At 44.8% G+C, this 26,008-nt stretch overlaps 1 protein-coding gene across 1 annotated transcript; it reads left to right on the plus strand.

Moving 5' to 3' along the window:
• The first annotated feature begins 447 nt into the window (after nt 1-447).
• On the plus strand, nt 448-19,890 carry CSRP3 (cysteine and glycine rich protein 3). The gene is made up of 6 exons (XM_082342525.1): nt 448-592; nt 9,386-9,525; nt 13,769-13,937; nt 15,654-15,786; nt 17,892-17,985; nt 19,561-19,890. The coding sequence occupies exons 2-6, from the start codon at nt 9,414-9,416 to the stop codon at nt 19,635-19,637; spliced, it is 585 nt and encodes a 194-aa protein (XP_082198651.1). The 5' UTR covers nt 448-592; nt 9,386-9,413; the 3' UTR covers nt 19,638-19,890.
• The last annotated feature ends 6,118 nt before the right edge of the window (nt 19,891-26,008 follow it).

Raw genomic sequence — 26,008 nt, forward strand, 5'->3', positions numbered from 1 at the left:
GAAGTGACAGGACCCTAATGATTAGCTGACCTTTTTTTCCCAAGCTGCTTTGAAGAGATTATCTAACTATCATTTCAGACAACCATGACTCTTATTTTTAGCTCTGAGTTTTCTTCACGAGCACAGTGACCTGTGTCTCGGAGTTACAAAGGGCTCCCAGATATGGTTCATGATTCATATGCAGGTACCTTGCATTGACTTCCAGGAAGGTCAGGGGGGTAGGAGCCCAGAAAAATGATTTTAGGTGTAAAATCTTTCTTTGCCCTTGTTCCTGTTCCCACCACTTGATCAGAAATGCACACTCCACAAATTGATCCCTTGGCGCCATAGGCGATTGGCAATTAAAACAGAACCCAAGAGATACTGTTCTCCAAGGGTCTCACAGCTGGTGTGGGCGGGACGACACTCAGGGCTTTGGTCACAGGCTATTTCCAGCCTCTGATAGCAGTTGTGTTACTCATGTCTCATTCACCCTCTCCCCTCGGCCTCCCTCCCCTTCCCTCCGCAGGCCAAGGCTGGTGACAGCCCCCATATATTTAAAGAGGACGTGAGCCCCCTTAGGCAGTCGAGCCGACAGAGACCGCACAGGCAGGTGAGTGGAGCGAAGGGCATCAGGGCTGGGGGTGGGCTGGCCTGGTGGCCAGCTGAGACTAGGAAGGGTCCCGTAGAGTAAGGGTGTGTTTCACGTCCCAAGTACCAGCATCCACTCTGGTTCTGTGTGAGGAGGCTCAAGTTATGCTCGATTCTAGATGGACCTAGCTGTCTAGAACATTCCTAAAAGGGTGATTAGCATTTGGGGACTCAAGGAAAACCCACAAAGAATGAGTAAGGGATTATTTTTGGTCTAAAACTATTTCCATTATTCATGGAATCATGTTTCTTATCGTCTTAGTCAAAAGACCTGCATTCTAGTCCTAGGACCAGGTAAATGAAAGGATGTGTGACTTTGAGAAAGTTCCTGCCCTCAGGGTCTTGGTCTCCTCTGCAATGATGGATGTGGACGTGGTGACAGTTTTCTAAACTGTAAAGCACTGCACAGTTACAAACTGGTTGCAATAGATACGATACAGCAGAAGCCAGCTTTCCAATGCGCAAAATACAAGGATTTGTTCTTTTCAAAAGGTGTGGGTGAATGACTCAGATGTCTTTATTTCACCTTACCCTGTCTCTCACATAGGTAATACTCAATGGAGTTGTTGATTTAAAATTGATTTTATATCCCAAGGATGTTCAGCAACTGGCTTGCTTTTAATAATTTGAAACTAATCAAAGCAAGACCCAAAATAGACATTGCTGTATTGAAAACCCATTAAAAACTCTGTTTCCTGGGAAGATAATTCCCAGCTGGGGCTGAGGGGTGATTCCCAGTGTTTCCTCTAGGTTTCAGTAAAGGATTTTTTTTTTTTTTTTTTTTTTTTACATCCCAGTGAATGACAGGCATGAGTGTGACTGAGAATAAGAAGTGGTTTTAAACAATAGCCTGAGTGGAGCTGCTGCCTTCAGATCAAAGCCACTGCCTCTAATTTCTGTTTCCTTCACTGAGCTGGGGAAGTGACTCCCCAAGAAGGAGGGGTTGGGGAACAGGTCTGAGGAACCTTGTCTCTCTGCAGTACAACTCAGTGCAATTCAATGAGCTTGTACTGACCATCTCACGTGTCGGAACTGGCGGGAAGTAGATGCATGACTAATGCAGGGAAGGTTGGGCATCGACATGGACAGGACAAGAAAATAGGGAAGAGCCTGTGTCTTCAGTTGACTTTTGGGACTGAATCTCAATGCTGGGTACATCCAGTTCATCACAATTTATGTAAAACTGCTTTCTGACCCAGAAAATGTCTGAGATTCTTCTGGCTTGGCTTTGGTTCCATTCTGAACAACTCAGTCCTTAAAATGAGCCCCGGGGACTTCCCTGGCAGTCCAGTGGTTAAGACGCTGCGCTTCCACTGCAGGGGGCGTGGGTTCAATCCCTGGTCGGGGAACTAAGATCCCTCACGCCAAACGGCACGGTCAAAAAACATTAAAAAATAAAATGAGCCCTGGCTGTTGGCAGAGCGTACAGCCGACCCCCAGGCTCGGCGCCCTCTCAGCGGGCAGACAGGTGCTCTGCAGCCCCCGCACGAGCCGTCCATTGGAGATGGAGGGGCCAGGCCAGGGGGCGGGGGGAGAGAGAAGGAAAGTGCGAACAGGATCCTTCAACAGGCAAGTTGCCACGGACTTCTTGGAAGAAGTGGAGACAGACTCTTGGTAGAATACAAATTCAGAAATCCTGGGAACTTGAAGAAGGAAATAGAAGAAAACAAATAGCATCAGTCATAGAGGCCGTTCAAATTCTAGCTCTGAACATCACTTCTCTGAGTTTCCATTTCTGAACAGTAAAATTAAAGTAAAGCCACCTATCCCAAAGGGATTTGTTAGAATCAAATGGGATAAAGTATAAGAAAGTACTTTGTAAGCCTAATAAAACCGTACAAATATTCAAGGCCTTGGAGGAAAGGCACAGGGCCAAACCTGATGGGTTGCAGGAGGATTTCCTGCTAAGTACAAATGTGATGATAAAAGTCCTGAGGTCACAGCAAATAACAAGCTGACCAGGAGTTAGAAGACGATTAATTTGTTTTACAAGAAGAAGGACACAGACAAGGAATATAATACACAGGAAATATAGCTCCTGAGGCAGGCAAACTTCCAATCATAAGTGTGCCACTCAGATGTCTGGGAATACTATATCCAGAGTTGGCCTTCACGGCCAAAGAGAAATGTGATGCCTTCAAATGTGAAAAACTGCAGTTATTCATCACAATGAAGGAATGCAGGAGAAGAGACAATAATTGTCTTATTACTGGGACCAAGGAAGATGGAAGCTTTTCGGAGTCTCATCATGGACCTCATCATGGGAAAGCGTAGATCGTGATTTGTTGGTCGTTTACTGCCCTGTGCAGGCGCAGAACAAAATTAGCCTATTTAACTGTCACCAAAAGTCCTGCAAGAAGTCATTCTTCAGAGGAAGTAACGAAAGTTCAAAGAAGCAAAGTAATTACTCAGATCACACGGCTAGGAAGTGGCAGAGCCAGGATGTAAACCAGGGCGCAACGTGGTCTTAAAAACAAATTATAAAGGCCAGGAGAGAACAAAGTGAGTTTCTGAGAGTAAAAGTCAGCCACACCTCAGAGATAATTTCAGGAAAGATATAATATGACCTGTGCATTACAGCCTTAGTTTAAGGGGCAGGTGTGTCTACTCTGAATTTTAAAGGGATGAGAGCTGGGTTTATTTCTGTGCTGGGATTAAGCAACCTATCTCCCCAGGCTTTGTGAAAGGGCCTCTGGAAGGGGGACTTCATATATCTGTTCAGAAGCTTAGGAGGAAGCCGCTGACCTTGAATGTCCTACACCAGGGAGCTGAAGGCCATGGTCTCCCTCGGCCACAGTGACTCTGTTTGGGTTCACTGCTTCCCTTCAAAGTCCAGAGCACCGGAGAGGTCAGCTGGTGGTAGGCAACAGAGCTGCCAAAGTGAGGAAGCGGGTGTCCCGGGGCACAGGCTCAGGACCCTGCCTGATGTGCCGTCCCTGGTGCCAGGCACCCTGATCCCCCCAAGGAGGCTGACTCTCTCCCTGGCCTGGCTGCATCTGTTCTTGGGCACAGCACACTCTCAAGGCTGAGAAACAGAGTTGGTTCACAGTCTGAAGAGAAGGGCCATGGAGAAGGAGTTGGAAAGATTTACTTGTTTTAAGAAAATGGATTTTAAAACCATTTTGGAGATAAAATAATAACAGTAATAATGAAAGCAACTAAAATTATTAAATACCTGCTATGTATCAGCATTGACGTATAATATCTTAGCTATTATTATTATCTTATTTAACTGAAAACCACCTTCTAAGACAGGTCTTCTCATTCTCTCTTTATGTGCATGACGACACTGGGCTCAAAGATTTTGAGTAATTTGCCCAAGGTTGAACAGATAGTGTTTTTTGAAACCTGGCTTGGTTCCTTCCAAAGTCCATGCTTCCCCACACCATCCGTTTTACCTGGATTAAGAGACTAGAGAAGAGGCAGTGTTTGAGAGGAGAAACTACTGGGCAGCTTTTCTGCAAGATGAGGCTCCAGTCACCGATCAGATCCCTAAACCTGTCTCAGGGCTTGAAGGACCCTTGAAGGGGGCTTCACTACATTACAGCCACTTGGACACCCATCCCCTGCCAAGCTAAATCAATAGTGAGAAAGAACTCTCCAGCCCCAAAGGAGCCCTTTCCATGTGTGAAGAGCACTGACTCTTAGAAAGTCTTTTATTTTACTGAACTGAATTCCATCTCCCTCTTTTACTCCCATCCATGAGTATTCTCTCTGTCCCATGGAGAGACAATGGGTCAATCAGATCCCAATTCCCATCAGCTGGGAAGGTTGGTTAACGGAGGTGCTGACCCTTGTCCCCTCTCGAGTGTGTTGTAAGCAGGAAAATGGGACACAGAACCAGCTTAAACTGGGGTTTGAATTGTGGTTCTGCCGCTTACTGGTGGTGGGACCTCAGACAAGTCACTTAAGCCCTCTGAGCCTCATTTTTCTCATCTGCAGAATGGGGATCACAAAATTTGCTCCGCAGGGCTGTTGTATTTAAGGATAGTATATGTATAGCAACTGACACATAGTAAACAATAAATAGAAGCTAATGTTAACATAAGAACACAGCTTTGGAGTCAGAGCGACCTAAATTCCAACCTAGCCATGTGACACATACTAGCCATGTGACCTTGGGCAATGTAATTTCCCTGAGATTCCATGTCTCCATCTCCAAAGTGAATGTTGTAAAAGCACCTGCCTTGAAGGGTTGCTGTGAAGCTTAAATGAGATTTACCATAGGGCCTGGCCCAAAGGCTGGGCATCAGACGCTATGGCTTTAATAACAATATTATTATATTAGTAATAATTGTGATTATCATTTAGATTCCAGATATGTGTTTCTATGTTCCAAAATCTTTGCCTCAGTCAGTGTAGACAATTTAACTCACTATGTGGAATCAGGCACCTAATAGGACAACCAAATAAACCAACACTGAGATGAAAACAGCATTGTCGCTGGAGGTCTCTGCTCAAAGCCATAGTCTAAGGTTCCCTCCCTGGTTCTTTAATGGAACTCTAACAAAGAAAGAACAGAATCACTGAGCACCCATTTTATCTACACCACCCACTTTTGCCCTAAGGTATCACCTTTCAGCTCCACAGTTGGTAGTTTAAAAAAAGAAAAACAGAGTGTTGGATTAGGAAGAATGTGCCCAAGTTACACAGTACAGTTATACTTTTAAAAATTCAGACTGATACGTGACAACTTAGAGTTGTGGCAGAACTCATTAGCTCTTACATTTTATAACACTCTGTAGTTTACAAAGTGATTTTACTCACTCGAACAGCTACCGTCCTCCCAGCAATAGTGAAATAGATGGGACTATTATGCCTGTTTTATAGAGAGGATATTGAAGTTCAGAGAGCCTGCATGGTTTTCTCAGATCACACAGCTTCGAAGAGGCAAGACAGAACTAGAACTCTGGCCTCCTGCATCTGGTTTACAGCCTTCTCCAGCCCCTACTATAGCACATTCCCAGTATAATCTCTTCCACAGCATTATTCGTTATGAAATCCACCCAGGTAAGTCTCTCACTGGGATCTGGTATCTAAAAGTCTGGAGTCCACTCTCTCCCTAGTTGACATCACAGGGTCCTGCATTCTGTTTCATCCTCCTAAATTCGACTGTCCCCCATTTCAGTCCTGACACACTACTTTGTGACAACACAGCCATCTCTGGGACTGGCCCAGGGAGTAGTGCCAGGTGATGTGATGGAGACTGTGATCCTGGTGACAAATGGGGCTGAGTGACGGGCAAGCCTATATTTGGTGTCCCACCTTCAGTGACCCTTGCCTGTGCCAGGCAACGCTGATAAACAAATGGCCCACCCCTTGGTATCTTGCCAGCGTAAACTCGCATTCCAGGCCTGGCTAGGGGAGTGTTGAGACACAGGAATTCCAAAGCAATGCAGAAGGCTGAGAAGGTTAGATATGTAAGCCAGGACCTACATGTGCTTTCAAATCATAGTGACTTAATTAGCAGATCGGTGCTATTTGAGTAAACTGAAATAAAGTGAATAACAATGACTTACCTTTGAACAGCTTCTCAATGCTGCTTTAAATTCCATCATCTTTCCATGACCTTCACAGTGATCCTGTGAGGAAAATGCAGGACATAATATTATCATCATTTTTGACCCACGTTAAGGCCGCAAGGTCAAGATTAGAACTTGTGTCTTCCAATTCAGGATGTTTTACAACACACGCTGCCTTTTGGCCTTTGAGCATCTGAAGAAGAAATCAGAGACATCGTCTGTGTTAGGCTCCCATAGCTACATTTCCATCTTTAGAAGTGGAACTGAGCACCTGTTTAATTGAATGCTTATGGATTTCTATTTTGAGTTTCAAGTCCTGATAAATGTATGTCAGATATTTATGATCACTTAATAACAACCTGTGCCAGGCTCCATTACCTTGTGAATAAGCTATTATCTGTAATCTTATACGCACTTTGTAAAGTATCATATGTGGACAATTGCTGAAGACACACACACACACACACACACACACACCCCTAAGAAGCATATCTCTTTCCCATTAACTTGCAGGACATGCCAATGAAATCTCCATTGAAGATTTGAAATGAGAAATTTGACCTGGGGCTGTTTTCATTGAAAATTTTCACATCATTAATTTCACAAGTGTCACGGTCACATTCCTGGATATATATTGCATTTCTCCTCTATTTTATATTTTGTTGAAACTCAGGACCAAAATGAACACGAGGAAAATTATGATTCTACCCTTTTCCAAAAAAACACACCATCTTTAGTCAGAGAAGGGTGGATCTTGGAAAAAGAAGTTGGGTAAAAAATTACCCCCAAATGTCTACTTTTTATGCCTCATCTTGTTTGTACATGAGATGGCAATCTTGAAAATCTATTCTGCCCCTGAAAGTAAAAAATAAACAATTTGGGCTCTTTTAGGGCTTATTAAGTTCTCCATGCCTTTCTGTGTGCTCTTTTCTCTGCCTGAAATGTCCTTTTCCCTTTTCTCTATCTGGTGAACTCTTATTCACCCTTCAAAACCCCATTTGGATGTGATGTTTTCTGTGATCCTCCAACAACTCACTGCTTTCCTCCCCAATCTAAATGTCGGTAGCCATTCCCTCCTTTGAGTTTGCATAGCACTTCTCATAAGTCTCTTTTCTGGTACAGAGTATTCTGGTTCCTGCCTATCTTTCTCACTAGAATGTAGGCTTCTCAAGGCTAGGGGACAGGACACAAATTACCCATTTTTATAAGCTTTCCCCTCCTTCATTCCTCACCGAGTAATTAGTGCAGTGTCTGACACATGATAGGTAGGTAGTAAATGCATGGTGATTAAATGAATAAATGAATGAATGAATGCAGACTTGATCCCAAGCCTTTCAATTCAAAATCCATTACTCTTCCCACTAAACAATCTGAACTATAGAAATAGTAGCACTAAATGTTTCCTTTTAAAAAACTTATTTTCTAAGATTTTACTGAATAAAAAGAAGAGCCTGATTCTCTGAGAAGAAGGGTAGGATGTTCCTGGCTAACTAACCTGCTTTTGGAAGCAGGAAAATCTCCTTGCAGGACATTTAGGTGAAGAGCTTCCCTTTGGTCCTAGTATCGGTTTCCATGGTCTGTTTGCTATTTACCTTCTGTTTCTTAGCAAAACCTGTCTTTCTTACAAGGCTGGGAGACACAATCCAGACCAGGTGGCCCAGGAGGCTTAGTGTTCATTGCCAACTATTATAAGAAGGTGACTAGCTTCCCAGAAGGGAAAGAGAAGGTCAGAGGCAGCCACTTGGAATTGTCTGATAGTGCTTGGTGTCAATGACAAGATGACACACCAGGCTTCCTAGAAACCGAAGGATCCCAGAGAAAATTCAGCCCCCCTGGGGCTGGCAGGATTTCAGATTTCACTGAGTACTGATGGCTTATTTTAGTTCCACTCTGGGGAAACTGAAAACTGGATTCGTACTTACATACAGACACAGAAGGAAAGAGAAAAAAGTTTCTTGATGTCCCTCCTTGCCTAGTATCCCTCAAACATAATTCTCTAGTGAGGAGACAAGGATGGCCTGGGGCTGGCTCTCAGCAGCTTCTGGCAGCAGAGGGTGCTTGGAGGGTGTGGAAGGACCGCAGGAGCATCACCTGGCTCCCGTGATCACACCTGTCCCTGTGAGCTCTGACAAGTACCTTCCTGCACATCCTCTAAACACCACTGTGAAGCAACAAGGAAAAGAATGACCCTCTTCATAGCATAGGTGGGAAAACAGAGGTAAAGAGAAGCTATGAAGTGCATCTCGATGCACATGGCAAGCTGCCGTTAGCCCTGAAAGCAGGAGGACGTTTCCAAACCACTGATCTAGTGCAGTGCCAACATAGCTCATTGCCCGGGCAATGATATTTCTTAAAAAGGAATTAATGGATAGATGAGATAAATCTGAATAGAGTTTTTATATATTATGTATTTTTAGCAGCAAGATGAGCCAAGGCTTCGCTAACCGAAGGGTGATGCCCTCCTAGCGGCATCAGCCCTGCCTGGAGTCTTAGAAATGCAGAATTTCCTGCCTCTCCCCAGATCTACCAAACCAGAATCTGCATCTTAACAAGATCCAAGGTGACTCAAGAAGCACTGAGCTAGATAAGAATACCATTTTCATAGGTTATTCCCACTTCTGATGGAATAATTTTTAAAACCCAAAGTGGAAGAAAATAACAATACTGAATATTGGCATACAATTTCAGATACACAAAACTAGCTTATCCATTCCTTCTAAGGACCCTGTGAGGTACATAAGAGCAGGGGCTACTGAAATTTAACAAAAGAGGAAACTGAGTCCCAAAGTGGTAAAGTGACTTGCTCAGAGCTTGCTCTGAGTATCTGAGCTTATCCAATGACTTACACACAATAACCATTTGCTGAAGGAATGAATGAACCATCAGCAAACTGGGGCTGCATCCTGGTCTTCAGACCACAGCACTACTAGGGATTGGTTCACTCTTTTTTTTTTTTTTTTTTTTAATTTTTATTAGAGTATAGTTGATTTACAATGTTGTGTTACTTTCTGCTGTACAGCAAAGTGAATCAGTTATACATATACGTATATCCACTCTTTTTTAGATTCTTTTCCCATATAGGCCATTACAGCGTACTGAGTACAGTTCCCTGTGCTATACAGTAGCTCCTTATTAGTTACCTATTTTATATATATTAGTGTGTATATGTTGATTGGGATTGGCTCACTCTTGAGGTTGCCTAAATTTAGGGTATTTGCTTTATGTCCTGTTAGACTTGACCTTGACCAGAGAGTCTTCAAGATGCCAAACTGGGGCGGAGGAGCGAAATGCGGAGCCTGCGGAAAGGCCGTCTACCATGCGGAAGAAATCCAGTGCAATGGAAGGAGTTTCCACAAGACCTGTTTCCACTGCAGTGAGTTGGGTGAACACCATGACGGCCCCTCAGCACTTCAGAGTTCACACTTAGTCACAGATACTGTGTATCAGTAGTTCTCAGAGTATGGCCTGGGGGCCAGCAGCATCGGCATACCCTGGGAACTTGGTAGGGATATCACTTTGGGGCCCCACCTAAAGAAGGGATGGTGCTCTCCTGAGCACCCCCTCTCCAACCACTTATCCAGCTCAGAGGCCATTTCCCTGAAGCTCAAAGTCAGAACAAGCTCCCAGTGGTGAAAACTTGACCCAGTGGTGACATTTACAAAGTGTGACTTGGCAGAGAAAGAAAGCCATCACTTATCTGCAGCCAGGATGGACTTGGCTTGATGTGCTGTCCCCACAGGCCAGCGGTCACTGAAGCCAGCTGCAACTGGTCTTTCCTAAGAAAGAACCTGTGTCAGGCTGGGGGGCAACAGATGACAATTCTGGAAGCGTCGGAAAGGGAAGCGTTTGGGGCACCATCAGCTTGACAAGGGGAATCTTTACCGTTCCCTGCTGGACAGTTTCACAAATGTCAAAACTAGGGGGACATTTAAAACCCTGTGGTCCACCTGGGAGTCAGGCTCTACCCAACTCATGTGACTTTGGACAAGTCATGTCTCATCTCTAAGCCTGGGTCACTGGCATCTGCAGCAGAGCCAGGAGCAGAGTCTGTACCTTCAGATTCCCAGTCCAGTCTCTTCAACACGACTGCATTCTAGAGTTTCCTAGCAGCTTAATCCTATTCTAGGAGAGCAGTTCTGTCTTGGCCACTTGCCTTCTTTGCTCCCCTGCAGTAGGTCTGGCTTAAGGGTTAGCTTTACTGGACATTTCGCAGACGCCCGCTCCCCAGCCCTTCGAGACCCATCCGCCCCCATGTCTTAGCCCAGCAGCCGCAAGGCATTGCGTTGCCTCAAGCTGTTTCAAACAGAACTTCAAGGGTTGGGCTCCATCTGTTAGGGCATGGAGACACTTCATCCTCCAGAAATAGTAGCGCTTTCTCTGCTGCGGGAGTTTCCATTATCCCTTACCTCCCACAACAAACATAATTCTCACCAAGGAATAGGGGGAAACACTGCTGTGAGCGATTGGGTGGGTGGATTTACTAATGCTTTAGGTTTTAATGATGCATAATTCTTTTTAAGCCATCATACACATTCATCAGATTCACCATTATCATCACAATGATCCAGAAGTCATTGCTCAAGAGAGTTCATTCCATAACCCTCTGGCTTTTGTCCAAATACAGCTAGTGTTCTTCAAAAACAGTGGGGGAAAGGAATATTGGAAAGAACACTGGAGTTGGAGTGAAAATGACTAGGGTTTGAGTCTGGGCTCTACCATGCACTTTAACTGTGTGACCTTGGGTAAGTCACCACTGTGAGCCTCAATTTCCCCATTTATAAAATAGAGATGGTTATACCTGCCACACAAGTTGTTGTAAGAAGAAAGCTGGGTTTCTTCATCTGAGATCCAGTTTTCTAGGCCTTTATTCTCCTTTCATCAACTTGGATGTCTGAGTGGGAACAGGCAACGGTGGGGATGCTTTCCATGGCGAGGGGTGTCTTGTTTTCCCAGGCAGCAGGAGGATGCCCTGTTTAACGGAGCCATGGAAGAACGATGTGAGCATTTGCTGGTGCATCCCTTTCAACCCCTGGATATTCTCCTTAGAACCTGTGGGTGGGATGGGGGTCTGAGCAGTAAAGGTTTCTGCAGTGGTGGACAGAAGGATCCTGGAGAGGAGTGTGATTTTCTGTAGTATCGTCACAAGAGTGGTCTGTCCACAGGTCAACCTGTAGTTGCTGGAAATAGAGGTCAGAGAGGCAGAGTCTACCTTAGCTTGTCTCCTGGCCAGTGTTCTCCAAACTTCTAGACAAATCTTAACCCCCCTACCAGTGCTGTCCTAAAGATACATAATGCAAGCCACATATGGAAACTTAAATTTTCTAGTAAACTTACTTTTAAAAAGGTGAAAAGGAACAGGTGCAATTAATTTTAAAACATTTAACCCAATATATCAAAAAATTATAATTTCAATGTGTCACCAATATACACATTATAACATCATGTGGCGGGTGAGTGGCTACGGTATTACACAGCACAGTTCTGCTGCGCCTGTGTGTGAAAGCTAGTCAGAAGCCAGGGAGTGGCTATAGAATTGGCCAGGACAAGACAGGGTATAGGCAGTCCTGGAGTGATGGGAATGAGCACTGGAGTAGGAGTCAAAGGACCTGAGGCCAGTCATGGCTCTGCAATTTACCACTGTATAATCGTGGACAAGTCACTGATCTTCATTCACACATGCATGCATGCATGCATTCATTCATTCATTCACTCAACAAATGTTTACGGAGGACTAACTCTGGGCTAGGCTCTGTGCTACATTCTGGGGATATTAAAACTGTTTTACCCTCAAAGAACTCAGAGTATAGAACATAAATGAATAGTCAACAAGTTGTTCTGAAAAAAAAACAACAAAAAAACAAAAAAACCAAGTTGTTCTGGAGATTAGTAACTGACAGCTACAGGAAGGGCAGAGACAGGTATATACCTTATACGCTCAAATATAAGGCAAATTCCCCCCAAAATTATTCCTCATTAAAAGGGTTTGCCTTGGCTTCAAAGTCTTATAAAGTCTCTCATGCTACAGGACAGTCTCTCAATTACTCCATTTATTTAAACTGTTTTTTAATAGAAATTCTTACAAACAATATTGACATAATTATTTAATGAACTCCCATACGCCTGTTTCCCCAGCCACATAACCACCAACCTCTGGCCAATCCTACCTCATCTACAACCTTATCTTCTTCTCCCACTCTTGTATTCAATAACACTTTTTTTTTTTTTAAATAAATAACCACTTGAGAAAGGCATATCAGCCTGAAACAACTTCATTCAAAGCTGGATTGCTTATAGAGATCACTTGATGGAACTGTTTTTTTAAAAAGGAGGCAAATAAATTGAATGCCCATATATTATTATTCCTGGGGGTATGACCTCACTATTACAAAGCACTGAGTGTCACCCTAAACAATCTTTAAGGATCATCATTACAAAGCGATACAGCAAGGTATTAGGCTGTGGAGATACTACATACTTTTTAATGCTGCCCTAATATTATTGCTAATAGGTACTTCTTGCTGAGATACAATTTCCAGGTGACAGCCTCCTACTCAGGTAAACAGGGCTGCCTCTAAAAGACACAGACAGAAGTGGGGATAAGCTGCTCTGGAGAGCTGGGTCAGCTGCCTCAGAAAGACACTGTTGAGAAGGGAGATGCTGATGTTGAAGACGCAGAGGAATAATTTGGATACAATTGTTTCCCGAATTTGTGTCAGATTAGAAAAAAGTTAACATCTCCAAATCCATATATTGTTGATTTATATTATTAAATTAAATGTTACAAGCAGGTATTTGACACTTCCATTTACATCCTTAAACGTTTATTTATTCAAGTTGGCAAAAATTTTTCTATTAATAGAAAAATCTAATTAATAGAAGATTTTCTATTAATCTTCTCTTTGGAAAAATAGGGGATTGTCTTACATACTATGTATAATGTATATACACAGCATGTGTATAATAACTATACTAGGGTAAAGTATGGGGGATACTTTACATTAGGTGATATACAGTAACCAAGGGGCTTGAGCCAATATAAGCCTAACAGCAGGTCTTCCTTGCCTCCCCTGCTTCCAGAAGTGGATCAAAAGAAGTCTCAGCCGTAATTATCTCCTTGAATATCAAAGTGCTTTTCAAAATCCATTTTAAGTAGAGAAACTGCTCAATGCTGATTCTGATATGATTAAGAAAAAAATAAGTTCCTCCCCTGCCTCAGCCCCTCACCCCCTACTCACCCACACACATATACACTCATACTTCCCGATGTCATTTGTGGTGAGACACTCAGGAGTGCAGGTTGTCCCCGTTCAGGGACAATATTCTTAGCTGGTCCAAGATCACACACCAGGTTCCAGTCCTGGCCTCCACCTCTTTCTAGCTGGGTACCACTGAAAACATTACTTCCCTTCTCTGTGCTCCAATTTCCTCATCTGTGAAACAGGACTGCCTTGGAATCTACGACTGAGGACAGATGCTCTGGTCAGGAATCAAAGTTGTGTTCTTGGCTGGGGGGGGCCCCTTGTGCTGAGTCCCTTGGCCCCAGTCAGGGTATTGGGGGTGCAGGAAAGGGGGGAGGAATCTCAACCCTAACCCCCTGACCATCCTTTCCTCAACAGTGGCCTGCAAGAAGGCTCTGGACAGCACCACAGTGGCAGCTCACGAGTCAGAGATCTACTGTAAGGTCTGCTACGGGCGCAGGTACGGCCCCAAGGGGATCGGGTATGGACAAGGTGCCGGCTGCCTCAGCACGGACACGGGTGAACACCTGGGCCTCCAGTTCCAACAGTGAGTACTACCCTGCTTCTCCCAGCCCGTAGAGCCCCAGCTATCAGGACGGTTCATTCTGTTCCCATGGCAACCTTTTCTGGAAGTGGGAGAATGGACTCTATTGCTGACTTGCCAACAATAGGAATACTCAGTCTGACCAAGTTTTAACAATGTGTCATCTCTCCGAAGACTCTCTTTAAATTATCTGCCTTTCAAAAGGGCAATTACTTTTACACCATGGCTCTTGGTTTGCATGTCAAGAGAAAACCCAGAATGTACAGATGTTCTATTGTTTGACCTTTGCAAAACTGCATGGTCTCTTTTCTTCCCCGTTGAGCATTTTTGTGTAAATCACATAAATATGGCAGGGACGCAACGGCCATCCTCTGTGTGCTTGTCACTGAAAGATTTCTTCCCTTGGGTTGTAAGATGACTAACGTCTGCATCGCAGTGGGGAGTGGCTCTGTGGGGATGGGCTGTGCCTCAGTAGTAAACAATTATAACTTTCTGTAGGTCTCCCTTGCTGCCTGTTGCCAATACAATGTTGAGGTTTCCCCAACATTATCCTAGGGAAGCCAGGATTTCACACTGTGCCACCTCCATCTACCAGTCTGTTCTACTTGATGATCATGCTGACCTCCATCCCAAAACTGAGTATATAGACTGACGGTCACTGGCCTGCAGCTGCTGTCTGGCCAGCTGGTACCCGGGCTCAGCTCTGTGGTGGGACTGGCAGAAAGGCCCAGCCCAACTGAGGCAGTGTCCCCCAGAGAATAATGAGAGCATCTGAAGAGTCATCTGGTCCCTTCCAAAGAGAGTAGCCCATGGTAGAGCCTGGAAAACTGCAGGGATGTGTGATTAGTCATATAAATTTTTCTCACTACTCAATCCCAACCGGAGATGCTATTTTAAAAAGAAAGATGATACCAGCTGCATTCTCTGCTTCACATTACCCAAAGTTCACTCTTCTACGTTAGGGCTTTCCTGTGGTGCTGCACAGCCAGGAAGAGTCTGGAGACGTGGGTTTCATCCCAGCTCCACCAGTTATGAGCCACTAACCTTGGGCACTTACCCCTCTGGCCCATGCTCTCCTCCAGCTAGCCCTGCCTACTCTAGAGGGTTATGGTGAGGCTCAAACGATAAACGTACAAGGAAACACAAAAAGATATGGAATCACGGGGTTATTATTGTGCCTCTTTCTTAGACTTTGCTCTCAAGAGGACAGGGGACCTTTGGATGCAGGGTGACAATTTGAATTGTGATAAGCATCAGCTCATTGGACTATGGTTTGTTTAGTATCAACTGTCAAGATCCCATCTTGCCCTGTAATATTTTTACTCATTTTGGAAAGCAGACCCATGGGTTTCAAGATGGTATAGAAAACCCTAAACGAACAATCACAGCAATATAACAAGACAAGGGTAATTATACAAGCTAACATACGTGGAAGACTTGTGAAGTGCTTTACAACAGAAAGGAAAGAGGTAAGTGAATTCTGGCTAACATTCATTAGCCCTTACAACAGGCCAGGCAGGCACTGTTCTAAGTGCTTTACTCATGTGGCCTCATTTAACCTTCTCGACAACCCTGTAAGGAAGGCACTATGACTAGCCCCACTTTCCAGATGAGGCGTCTAAGGCACAGAGAAGTTAAGTAACTTGCTCAAAGTCACACAGCTAGTACTGTTTGCCAAGGGAAGTCTATAGGTTTCATTCACTTGTCAATTTCCACCAGGTCCCCAAAGCAGGCACGCTCTGCCACCACCAGCAACCCTTCCAAGTTCACTTCGAAGTTCGGAGAGTCGGAGAAGTGCCCTCGATGCAGAAAGTCAGTCTATGCTGCTGAGAAGGTGATGGGAGGTGGCAAGGTAAGGACTTCTGTATGAGTCAGATGGGATACTGGGAGGAATGAGAGAAGAAAGTAGGAACTGAGGGCGGGTGGAGGCCAGACCCTCCTTAGCTCCCAGGAACCACTTAGGAGCCACCCATCCTTACCCACTTTCCTGGGCTGTCACTGTCACCCTGCAGTGCTCTAGGAAACTGGAACTGGTGGAATTCGATGCAGTAAGCGTTAACCCACTAGGGGGAGGCACCCAGCTAGGAGCTCTGGAGAAACAAAGGCACACAGGCTCCCCTATCCTGTGTCCACAATCCTTCCAGAAAAGTGTCAGCCCTGGGAGCTGTCACCACTGCATAACTCAGCCTGCTACTGGCATCACACTGATGCACAGAGCAAACACCCCACAGCAGTGAGAAGCATCCTCGCTCACAAATGTCCTGGCAATCGGGAAAGTCATCTGATGTCTGAGACAGTAACACACACTTGTCTACAAGCTCCAGTTTCAGGCCTGAAGCCAGGGTGTTCACCGAAGGATCTGAGCCTGAAGAAAGACAAAAATCCTGTTTATACTAAGTAGGGGGAGGAAGGCCACGGAGAGTGTCTGACTCCAAATATAGGGGCAGTCTCCACCCCAGGACTGGCCATTTAAATACAGGTGAGGACCCTGGGCTGTGCCTGGAAGACACGCAGATATGAAGAAGGCAGACAGTCTTCTGGATGATCCAAGCCACGCAACTCTCTTCCATCAGAAATACAGGGAGAGTACCAAAAAGGTTACAAATAATAAACACTGGAGAGGGTGTAGAGAAAAGGGATCCCTCCTACACTGTTGGTAGGAATGTAAACTGGTGCAGTCACTATGGAGAATAGTATGGAGGTTCCTTAAAAAACTAAAAATAGAGTTACCATATGATCCAGCAATCCCATTCCTATGTATCTGGAAAAGATGAAACTTCTAAGTCAAAAAGATACATGCACCCCAATGTTCACAGCAGCACTATTTACAATAGCCAAGACATGGAAGCCACCTAAATGTTCATCAACAGAGAAATGGATAAAGAATGTGGTGTATAGGGACTCCCCTGGCGGTCCGGTGGTTAAGACTCCACGCTTTCACTGCAGGGGGTGCAGGTTTGAGCCCTGGTCAGGGAACTAAGATCCCACATGCCACACAGTGTGGCCAAAAAAAATTTAAAAAAAGAATGTGGTGTGTATATATATATGTGTGTGTGCTATATATATGTGTGTGATATATATACCACACACACACACACACACACAATGGAATATTTCTCAGCCATAAAAAAGAATGAAATAATGCCATTTGCAGCAACATGGACGGACCTAGAGATGATCATATTAAGTGAAGTAAGTCATACAAAGACAAATATCGTATGATATCACTTATAGTGGAATCTAAAAAAAATGATACAAATGAAATTATTTACAAAACAGAAATAGAGTCACAGATATAGAAAACAAACTTATGGTTACCAAAGGGGAAGTGGGGGGGTGGATAAATTAGGAGTTGGGGGTTAACGTATACACACTATTATACATAAAGTAGATAAACATCAAGGACCTACCTACTGTATATCACAGGGAACTATATTCAGTATCTTGTAATAACCTATAATGAAAAAGAATCTGAAAAAGTATATATATATCACTTTGCTGTACACCCGAAACTACTACAACATTGTAAATCAACGATACTTCAATTAAAAAAAAATACATAAAGAGTTAAAATGAAGTTGAATTCCCTGGATGATTGCCCATTTCTTCACCTTTTTTCTTTTTTCATTTTATATTCAATATGTTACCCACTGCCTCAAGTCCAAGTTCCCCTCTCTTCAGTATTTTGGATCTTCTAGAAATGGGAAGCCCTATTCTATTTAGTCTGTCCTGAAGGAATACATATGGAAATCACCTTGATCTATTCATTTTTAGGGGTCCTAAGAATCGCTGGCCAAGCCCATAGCCAGAATAATTATTCTGGGGGCCAATTAGGTGGGTGAATGGTTAAGAAAAGGGCACTCCTTTACGTGCTGCTGGTCAGGGGACTTAACACGGAAATAAATGCCCTGCCTGCCCTATTAAATATCCAACTGCCTGTTCTCCTGTGCCCTGCAGCCTTGGCACAAGACCTGTTTTCGCTGCGCTATCTGTGGGAAGAGTCTAGAGTCCACGAACGTCACTGACAAAGATGGGGAACTTTATTGCAAAGGTGAGTGGTTCCAGAGACTCTCTTGAGATGTTTTCCCAGGGAGGGTTCTTGGCAGGGGAAGTTGTGTTCCTGCCAAGAGGCTTGTGTCTGCCCGGAGGTATGGCTTCTCAGCCTGAGCCAGGTTTGAGCTCGCAGGATGGGGAGCAAAGCCACCTAAGGGGAAAGTAACCTCCTGCCTGACCCAGCTCTGGTCCTCTCCATAGGGACATCTGGAGGGACCTGATACTTATAGATGCCCAGTGGTTCCTGAGCACCTGGGGGGAGAGGGGACAAGGAGGAAGCAGTGTCCTGACTGGCCTTGGAAGAGGCCTTAGGTCTGGACAAAAACATCACATTCCCTTCCAAAACCTGAACATTCTGTCCACTTGACTGGCAGATAAGGGTGACAGCACTGCGGGGTGTGCGGATGAACTGTGTTCGGCCTCTCCCGAATTTATCAAGACACATCTATCTCCTTCCTCCCTCCCTCCTTTCCTTCTTTCCCGGCCCCCTTCCCTCCCTCCCTTGCTCTCTCCCTCCTTCCTTTCTGACATTTCTGTTTCTGATGTGATCACAGAAAGCGAACTGACAAGGTGGTTTCCCTTCTGGTCCTCACAGCTCTGCCCCTAACTACCTCCATCATCCCTTTGTCTTGCAGAGAGGCAATAGAGGCTTAGCTCCTTCCTGATGCTACAAAGAAGAAGGGATGCTTTAGGGCCAGGGCAATGTGTCCTCGCCCTCAGAGCCTCTCCTAGGCCTCTTCTGTTTCTCAGCGGGGTCCTCCCACCCTTTCACTCAATGATGGTGTCTCAGGATCTCCAAATGTGTGTGTTAAGAGTTGGGGAGAGGCAAGGGGGAGGACACTACTAATCAAGACTGTAGGTGGCCCAGCTTCTCCCAGGATGAGACAGGATGGAAACTGATGCACTATCTGACAGGGGCTGCCTTCTCCTGGCAGTAGAGGGTACAGAGGGTTCTCAGCATTCACAGGCCATAGAATTCTAAAATGTTGCCGCAGCCAGTAGGGAGATCAGCCTATAGAGAAGTAACTGCATTCCCAAGTGCTACAAGCTCTAGTAGAGGGTGCTACACAATGCAGGGTGCAAAAAGGGGCAAGTGATTGGCTGGGGGTGTCGGGAAACCTTCTTAGAAGAGAAGCTCCCTCTGGGCCTTGAAGGGTGAACGTGGGTTTGGGAGGGGGCGTTCCAGGAACAAGGAGCAGTGAGTGCAAAGGCACCAAGGCCAGGCCATCATGGCTCGTTCCAGGAACTGCAAGCAGTTGTGTGTATCTGGAGGGCAAGCAGGGAGGCGGAGGCGGGAGGGGATGAGGCTGGGCAGGCAGCCGGCAGCCAGATTATGTCAACTCAAATGAGAAAATGTCTCTGAACACACCTAGCGAAGTGCAAAGAAGTATAAACAGTTTTATTAGCCGATCTAAAATAAATACAGTTCAATGTATTTAGAAGTTAACTTACAAACACATTTGTCAAAAGGATGCCTCTCCCAGGCAAAAGGACTGTGCTCAGACAGAGGGAACTGAAATGATGGTGCTGACCAACCCATTCTCTCTCCTGTCCTCTTCTCTCTCGTTCACAGTTTGCTACGCCAAAAATTTTGGCCCTACAGGTATTGGGTTTGGGGGCCTTACACATCAAGTGGAAAAGAAAGAGTGAAAAGTGCACCGTTTCTCAGGTCTCTCATCGGCCTAAAGCACTTGCCAAGTATCCTACCCAGATGGAAACCCCTCCCCAAACATCCTTTTGTTGGTAGTTGGACAGTATTTCTCTTCAGAAGTGATCACAGCCTTTACCCGAAGTTAGAAGAGATCTTTGGAAGAAAATTATTAAAAGTCTAATCCGTAACAAATGCTTTATTATTTACGATACCTGGGGTGGGAGAGGCCATAAATAAAAGTTTAAGTCGTAACTTGTACGTCTCTGGATCTTTTCTTTCAAATAGGGGGAAATTTTCAAAAAAACCAGAGAGATAGTTTAAAAAAAAATTGTGCAGAGGATGTAATGAATTTTCGTGTCAGCTGTGGAAAGAGTGAGGAGGAGGAGGAAGCAACGGGCAAAGGGAAGGAGTCTTCTAGAATCTGTTGGCTAAGCTTCTTTCTAGTTAGCGCTAATGGAGAAGAAAACAGGGGGTCCCGGAGGAAACAGACAACATGGTAGCAAATTCTAAAAGGAAAATCAAACTAATAAAACTGCTGAAGAGCTGATCCTTCTGTCCTTATCATGGGCTTTGCAATATTACACATTTCGTGAAAACTCAGAAACGGCAACAAAATGTGGAGTTTGCTTCTGTGTTATAAACAACATGAGGATGATTTTCTTTTATTCTGGGGTAATTCCCTAAGGTTTAGCAATTGTCTTAAAACTTCTCCTCCATCAGATAGCCAGGCTCACGAATGAAACACAGCCAATTAAAAATGTCTTCCTCTGCCTCCTCGGCAAGATCTCAACAGCTCAAGCCTGTGTATTTTCTCGCCTCTGCTTTTAACAACCACGGCATTTCTCCCACCACCATGCACTTCTCAATTATTTGCAGAAAATGAGAGCAAATGAAAATCTATTGACAAAAATTATGAAACACTAGACTAAACCGTGGGTTTTTCTATGCTCCAAGTCCCAAAAAGGTGTTCTTTAAAATGAGCGTTTATTCAGGGTTGCTTACTTGCTGTCATGGACAAGGCCTTGCACTGACTTCATTATTTATCTATTTATCTATTTTTTGATGCTCAAAATGCAATTACATTTAATCATTTTCTCTCTCTGATTGGCATTAATAGAATGGTTCAGAAAAAACCAAAAAACAAAAAAACAGCTGGCAGAGGTTGTGTCCCATCCCACTTTCAAAGAGATAATATACAAATACGCTTTACTTGCCTAGAGACTCTCGCTGGGGTAATTCAGCCACTGAGTTCCACTCAAACGGCCTGAGGATGGAAATATTGTACATTCCACATTCTCTGGGGAAGGAAGCCTAGGACAATGTATTTTTAATTTGTAAACCTTTTCCCAGACCTATATAAGAGATCCCATCATTGTCGATCGAACAATTAACAATACCAGGGATGAACTGAATTAACTAAACCAAATCCCCTTTAACCTGCACTGACTTTAAAAGCAATATGCTACCTTGGTCCTTCACTAGGAAGTCCCCCACGCTAGGGACTTCCAGGCTTGCTGAGGGGTGAGATACATGTGAAATGACTACCAGACAATGCAACCTATTCCTCCACTGCAGTTCAGTTACCAGCCCCACTAACCACCCACCCAGAAGACAAGCAAAAAACTTCAGTCATCCTTAGCTCTGCCCTCTCCCACATCCTTCCTTGCCTCATTCCCCAAGCCTCCCTGATTCTGACTCCAAAATGTCCCTAGAATACATCCCCTCCATGCCCACTCTTTGGTATGTGTATCAATCGGCTAGGGCTGCCATAACAGAGTACCATGGAATAGGCGGCTTAAACAACAGAAATTGTTTTTTCACAGTTCCAGAGCCTAGAAGTCTGAGATTAAGGTGTCAGCAGGGTTGCTGTCTTCTGAAGTCTCTCCTTGACTGGTAGACGGCTGCCTTCTCCCTGTGTCTTCACATGGTCTTCCCTTTGTGTATGTGTGTGTGTTGTAATTACCTCTTCTTATAAGGACACAAGTCATCTTGGATTAGGGACCACCTGAATCACCTCGTTTTAACTTAATTATCTCTGTAATACCCTATCTCCAATTATAGTCACATTCTGAGATACTGGGGGTAGGACTTCGACATAGGAGTTTGGGAGTGTAGGGGGACACAGTTCTGCCCACAACAGTATGTCATATAAGGACTTTCACGAATTGGTCTTGGACTTAACCTATTCAACTTAGCTTCAGACAATCTCTTCCATACAAGCCCCAGCTACACTCAAAGACCTGAAGCTTTCCAAATACAACAAGTACCCTCACCCCATCATGCTTTTGGGAATGCTATTTTTTGCCTGGAATGTCAGGAAGATGGAACCTCCTCCCAACTCCTTAGCCTGGTGAACGCCTAGTAATCAAGTCACAGGTCAAATGCCATCTCCTCTGCAAAATTTATTCCTGAACTACCTGAGCAGAATTAATCCACCTCTGTGTTCTCATAGCCAGTACATAATTAACACAGCACTTGTCTCATTGCATTGAATTTTTAAACTCCCATCTGCCTCCTTGTTAGAATGTGACACACTTGTATTCACAGTGCTCGAAAAATAGTAGGCACTTAGTAAACATTTGTGGAGTGAGTGAAGTGGGAGAGACTGCAGGCTGGACTAAAAGCAAATTCTACTAGAATATAAAAGAAGAGATTATTACATACTGGAGTGGAGGGGCTTGGAAATGAAAAAACAAAACAAAGTACCTTATTGCGGTTCAGCAGTGTCTGTGTTTCTCCTCTGCTTCCTGGGCACACTCTTCTACTGCATTTCCCAGGCTCCCTACCAGTGACCAGGACACATGCTGAGTTGGCCAACGGAGGCCCGGCCCCCACGACCCCCAGAAAAGTCTCCACTCTCTCTTTGCACATCTGTGGATACAGAAGGTCCAGTGGACACTGAGGCCCTAGGAAACGGTGGAGCCATTGATTGGGAAGGGGCTTGGGTCCCTGCATGGAAGGACACCTGCTAATTCTAAATGCACTGTGACAAGAAGGAGAAATAAGCCTGATGTTGTGTTAGGTCACCGAGATTTGGGGGATGTTTACTATCGTGTTAACTTCCTTGACTAACATGCACCTGAAATACTGGATGTGCTGCATCCAAGATAGTTGCTATCAGTGTCCATCCCGTTCATTTAAGACACAGGGAGCATCATCAGGGTTTTGCCTAATATTTGTGAAATCGATTCAAATGTGTCCTCTCCAATGTGACTACACAGGCATTTGGGAAAAGGAATGAAGTTATGGCATGGTGATATGAGTCACACGATTGGGCTTGCTTTGACTTTAAAACAAAACAGAAACAAAGCCCTGCTATTACCTCCAAGCTACTGCCTTCTCCCCTCTCCTTTCACAGCCAAACTGTAAGACTAGCTCCCATTTATTCCCTAGCATCTCGGCATCTGGCTTCCGATCCCCCCATGCCGCCACACCGCCGCACCTCCTAAGCACAAACTCTCCGGTCTCTCCTCAGTTGCTCTTCTCAGCCCTGCCTTCGCTCCTGACCACTGCTTTCTCTCTGAAATTAGTTCCTCTCCTTGAATTCTATGACTCTGTCTCCTGACTACCCTCATACCCAACCTCCTCCCAGCCTCCTCCCCCTCCTCTCCAGCTCCCTAGATCCATGTTCCATAAGGTCATATTCCTGCCCTTCTCCTCTCTCACTTTTTTTTTTGTTTGCATTGGTTTTCATCTTTGGTCTATTTTTAGAATTGATCTTCCCATTTTGGGAGGGCAACTCCCTTTTCATTTTCATCTCATTTTTCTATGTCTCTCCTGTGACAATCTCATCCATCTGTGCAGGTGACTCCCATCCATGCCCTGGCCTCTTTCCAGCTGTCTTAACTGTTCCACTGGATAGCTTTTTTTTTTTTTTTTAATAAATTTATTTATTTATTTATTCATTTTTCGCTGTGTTGGGTCTTCGTTTCTGTGCGAGGTCTTTCTCTAGTTGCGGCGAGCGGGGGCCACTCTTCATCGCGGTGCGCGGGCCTCTCACTATCATGGCCTCTCTTGTTGCGGAGCACAGGCTCCAGACGCGCAGGCTCAGTAGTTGTGGGTCACGGGCCTAGTTGCTCCGTGGCATGTGGGATCTTCCCAGACCAGGGCTCGAACCCGTGTCCCCTGCACTGGCAGGCAGATTCTCAACCACTGCGCCACCAGGGAAGCCCTGGATAGCTTTAAGTATCTCAAACAGGCCCCAACTACCAAACTCACCACCCTCTCCACACTGTTTCCTTTACTTCTCAAAACAGCACCATCGCCCCCTCATTCATTGGGTTCAACACTGCAAAGCCATCTTTGACTCCTCGTCAGTCAGTAACGGGGCCTGCCCATCTCTCCTGTGCCTTCATTACTGGTTGCCTAGACCACAATTAAAAGTTTACCTCTAACATTTTTTATCTGTCAGGGTCCAGTCAGAAAAACAGAAATCACACTAGTTTTGTTTTTTGTTTTTTAAGAGAGAAAATAATAGAGGAAATTGGCTAAACAGGTGCTAAAATTTTTGAAAAAGTAACAAGGGACACACTGACCTAACACAGAGATAAAAACTGCAGCAGCAAGCAGCTACACCACCCCTGGGGCTGGGGAAACAAAGAGAAGAGATGGGGGTATCCTCATTTACATGCCTCAAGGAGAGCTCTCTGGGGAGCTAGGAGTCAGACCTCTGAGGAGAGCACCCTGCCTGCTAACTGCTGGTGCTTCTAAGGGGCACCATGGAGCTGATCCAGGGAAATAGCTGGACACTGATTCCAACTGTCATTGTCGGGGTGAAGGGCCATTGTTTGAAGAGCGCTGAGGGGAACAGCTGGCAAGTAGGATGGAGTAAGTCCCTTCTCCCCTCCTCCTTCCAGTCTACTGGCGGAACTTAACGGAAAGTCGGCTGACAAGGAGACTGTAATTTTCGGAGTCCTAGCCCAGACACACAATGCAGAGTAGAGGGGGAAGATGTGGCACATTTCCCTACCTCTAGCTTCTCTCTCTCTAGTCAATTTTCCAAAGATTTCTGAATAGCCAGCATTTATTGAGCCCTTACTATGTGCCAATTACAATTCTAAGCACTTCAAATGTATTAACTCATCTAATCCTCTTAACAGCACTTGGAGGTGTATACTATTATTACCCACAATACAAATAAGGAAACTGAGGCACTAGAAAGCTAACTCATGTGCCCAAAGAGATGAAAGTAGCATATAATTGACATATCCGGGATGTATACCCAGGGTGCCTAGTATAAAACAGATTCCCAAACTTTCTTGTAACTTTCACACCTACATATACCTGAGGGAAAAGCCAAAATAGAATAATGGAAGTGCAATTCCCAAAGTAAATGATTCTCAAATTGTAGCATGTACATGTAAGAACCATCTGGGGAACCTGACAAAAATTCAGACTCCAGGACTCTCTTCTCAGAGACTGATTTAAAAGGTCTGAGATGAGATATTTGACTTTCAAACACGTTATCCCTGGACACCACCCTCCGCGCCCACCCCCCAGCCCCTGATTCTGATGTGAATGGTCTGTGGACCACCATTTGAGAACACTAACTTGGCAGGGGTTGGTGAGAAAATAAGAGAGGATATAACTTGAAAAAGTCCACTTGCCCCCAGATTGAGAATCAGCCTTCAACACAACTCTGATCACATCATGTTCTGCTTAAAATCCCTCAATTCCACTCAACAGACTTATTCAGCAGATTCATGCAAATATTTGTTGAACACATACTACGTGCTAGACAGTATTTTAGGTGCTTGGGATACATCAGTGAACAGAACAAAAATCCTTCATGGACCTTATAATCTGACGGGGTGGAAAGGGAGACAGTATGCAGTAGACACAATAAATAAATCACACAGTATGTTAGAAGGTGGTAAGTGCTATGGGGGAAAAGGTAGCGTAGGGTAAAGCGGAGGAAAAGGGCAAGAAAAGGATGTTACAACTTTCAAAATGTGGATGAGGGTAGGCCTCACTGAGAAGCCGACATTTCAAACAAAGCTGTGAGGAAAGGCACTATGGATTTCTGGGGTTACAGCGGTCTAGGCAGAGAGAACAGGCAGGGAAAGGTCTGAGGCAGAAGCGTGCCTGGGAGGTATGTGGGATCAGCAAGGCGAAAAGCAGGAGAAGCGGTCAGATCCTATAGGGTCCTGCAGGCTACTGTCAGGGCTTTGGCTCTTCCTCTGGTGAAATGAAGAGCCACTGGAGGGTTCCTGAGCCCAGGAGTGACATGATTCAATCTGCTTTGTACAAGGATCACCCCGCTGCTTGTAACAGGGTGAGGGTGGAAGCAAGGAGACCAAATAAGAGGGCTGTAGTAATCCAGGCAAGAAGTGATGGTAACTCAGGACTACAGCAGCAATAGTGGCCAAAA

This window comes from Balaenoptera borealis (genome assembly GCF_965194805.1).
Source record: "Balaenoptera borealis genome assembly, chromosome: 11".
Taxonomy (NCBI): Eukaryota; Metazoa; Chordata; class Mammalia; order Artiodactyla; family Balaenopteridae; genus Balaenoptera; species Balaenoptera borealis.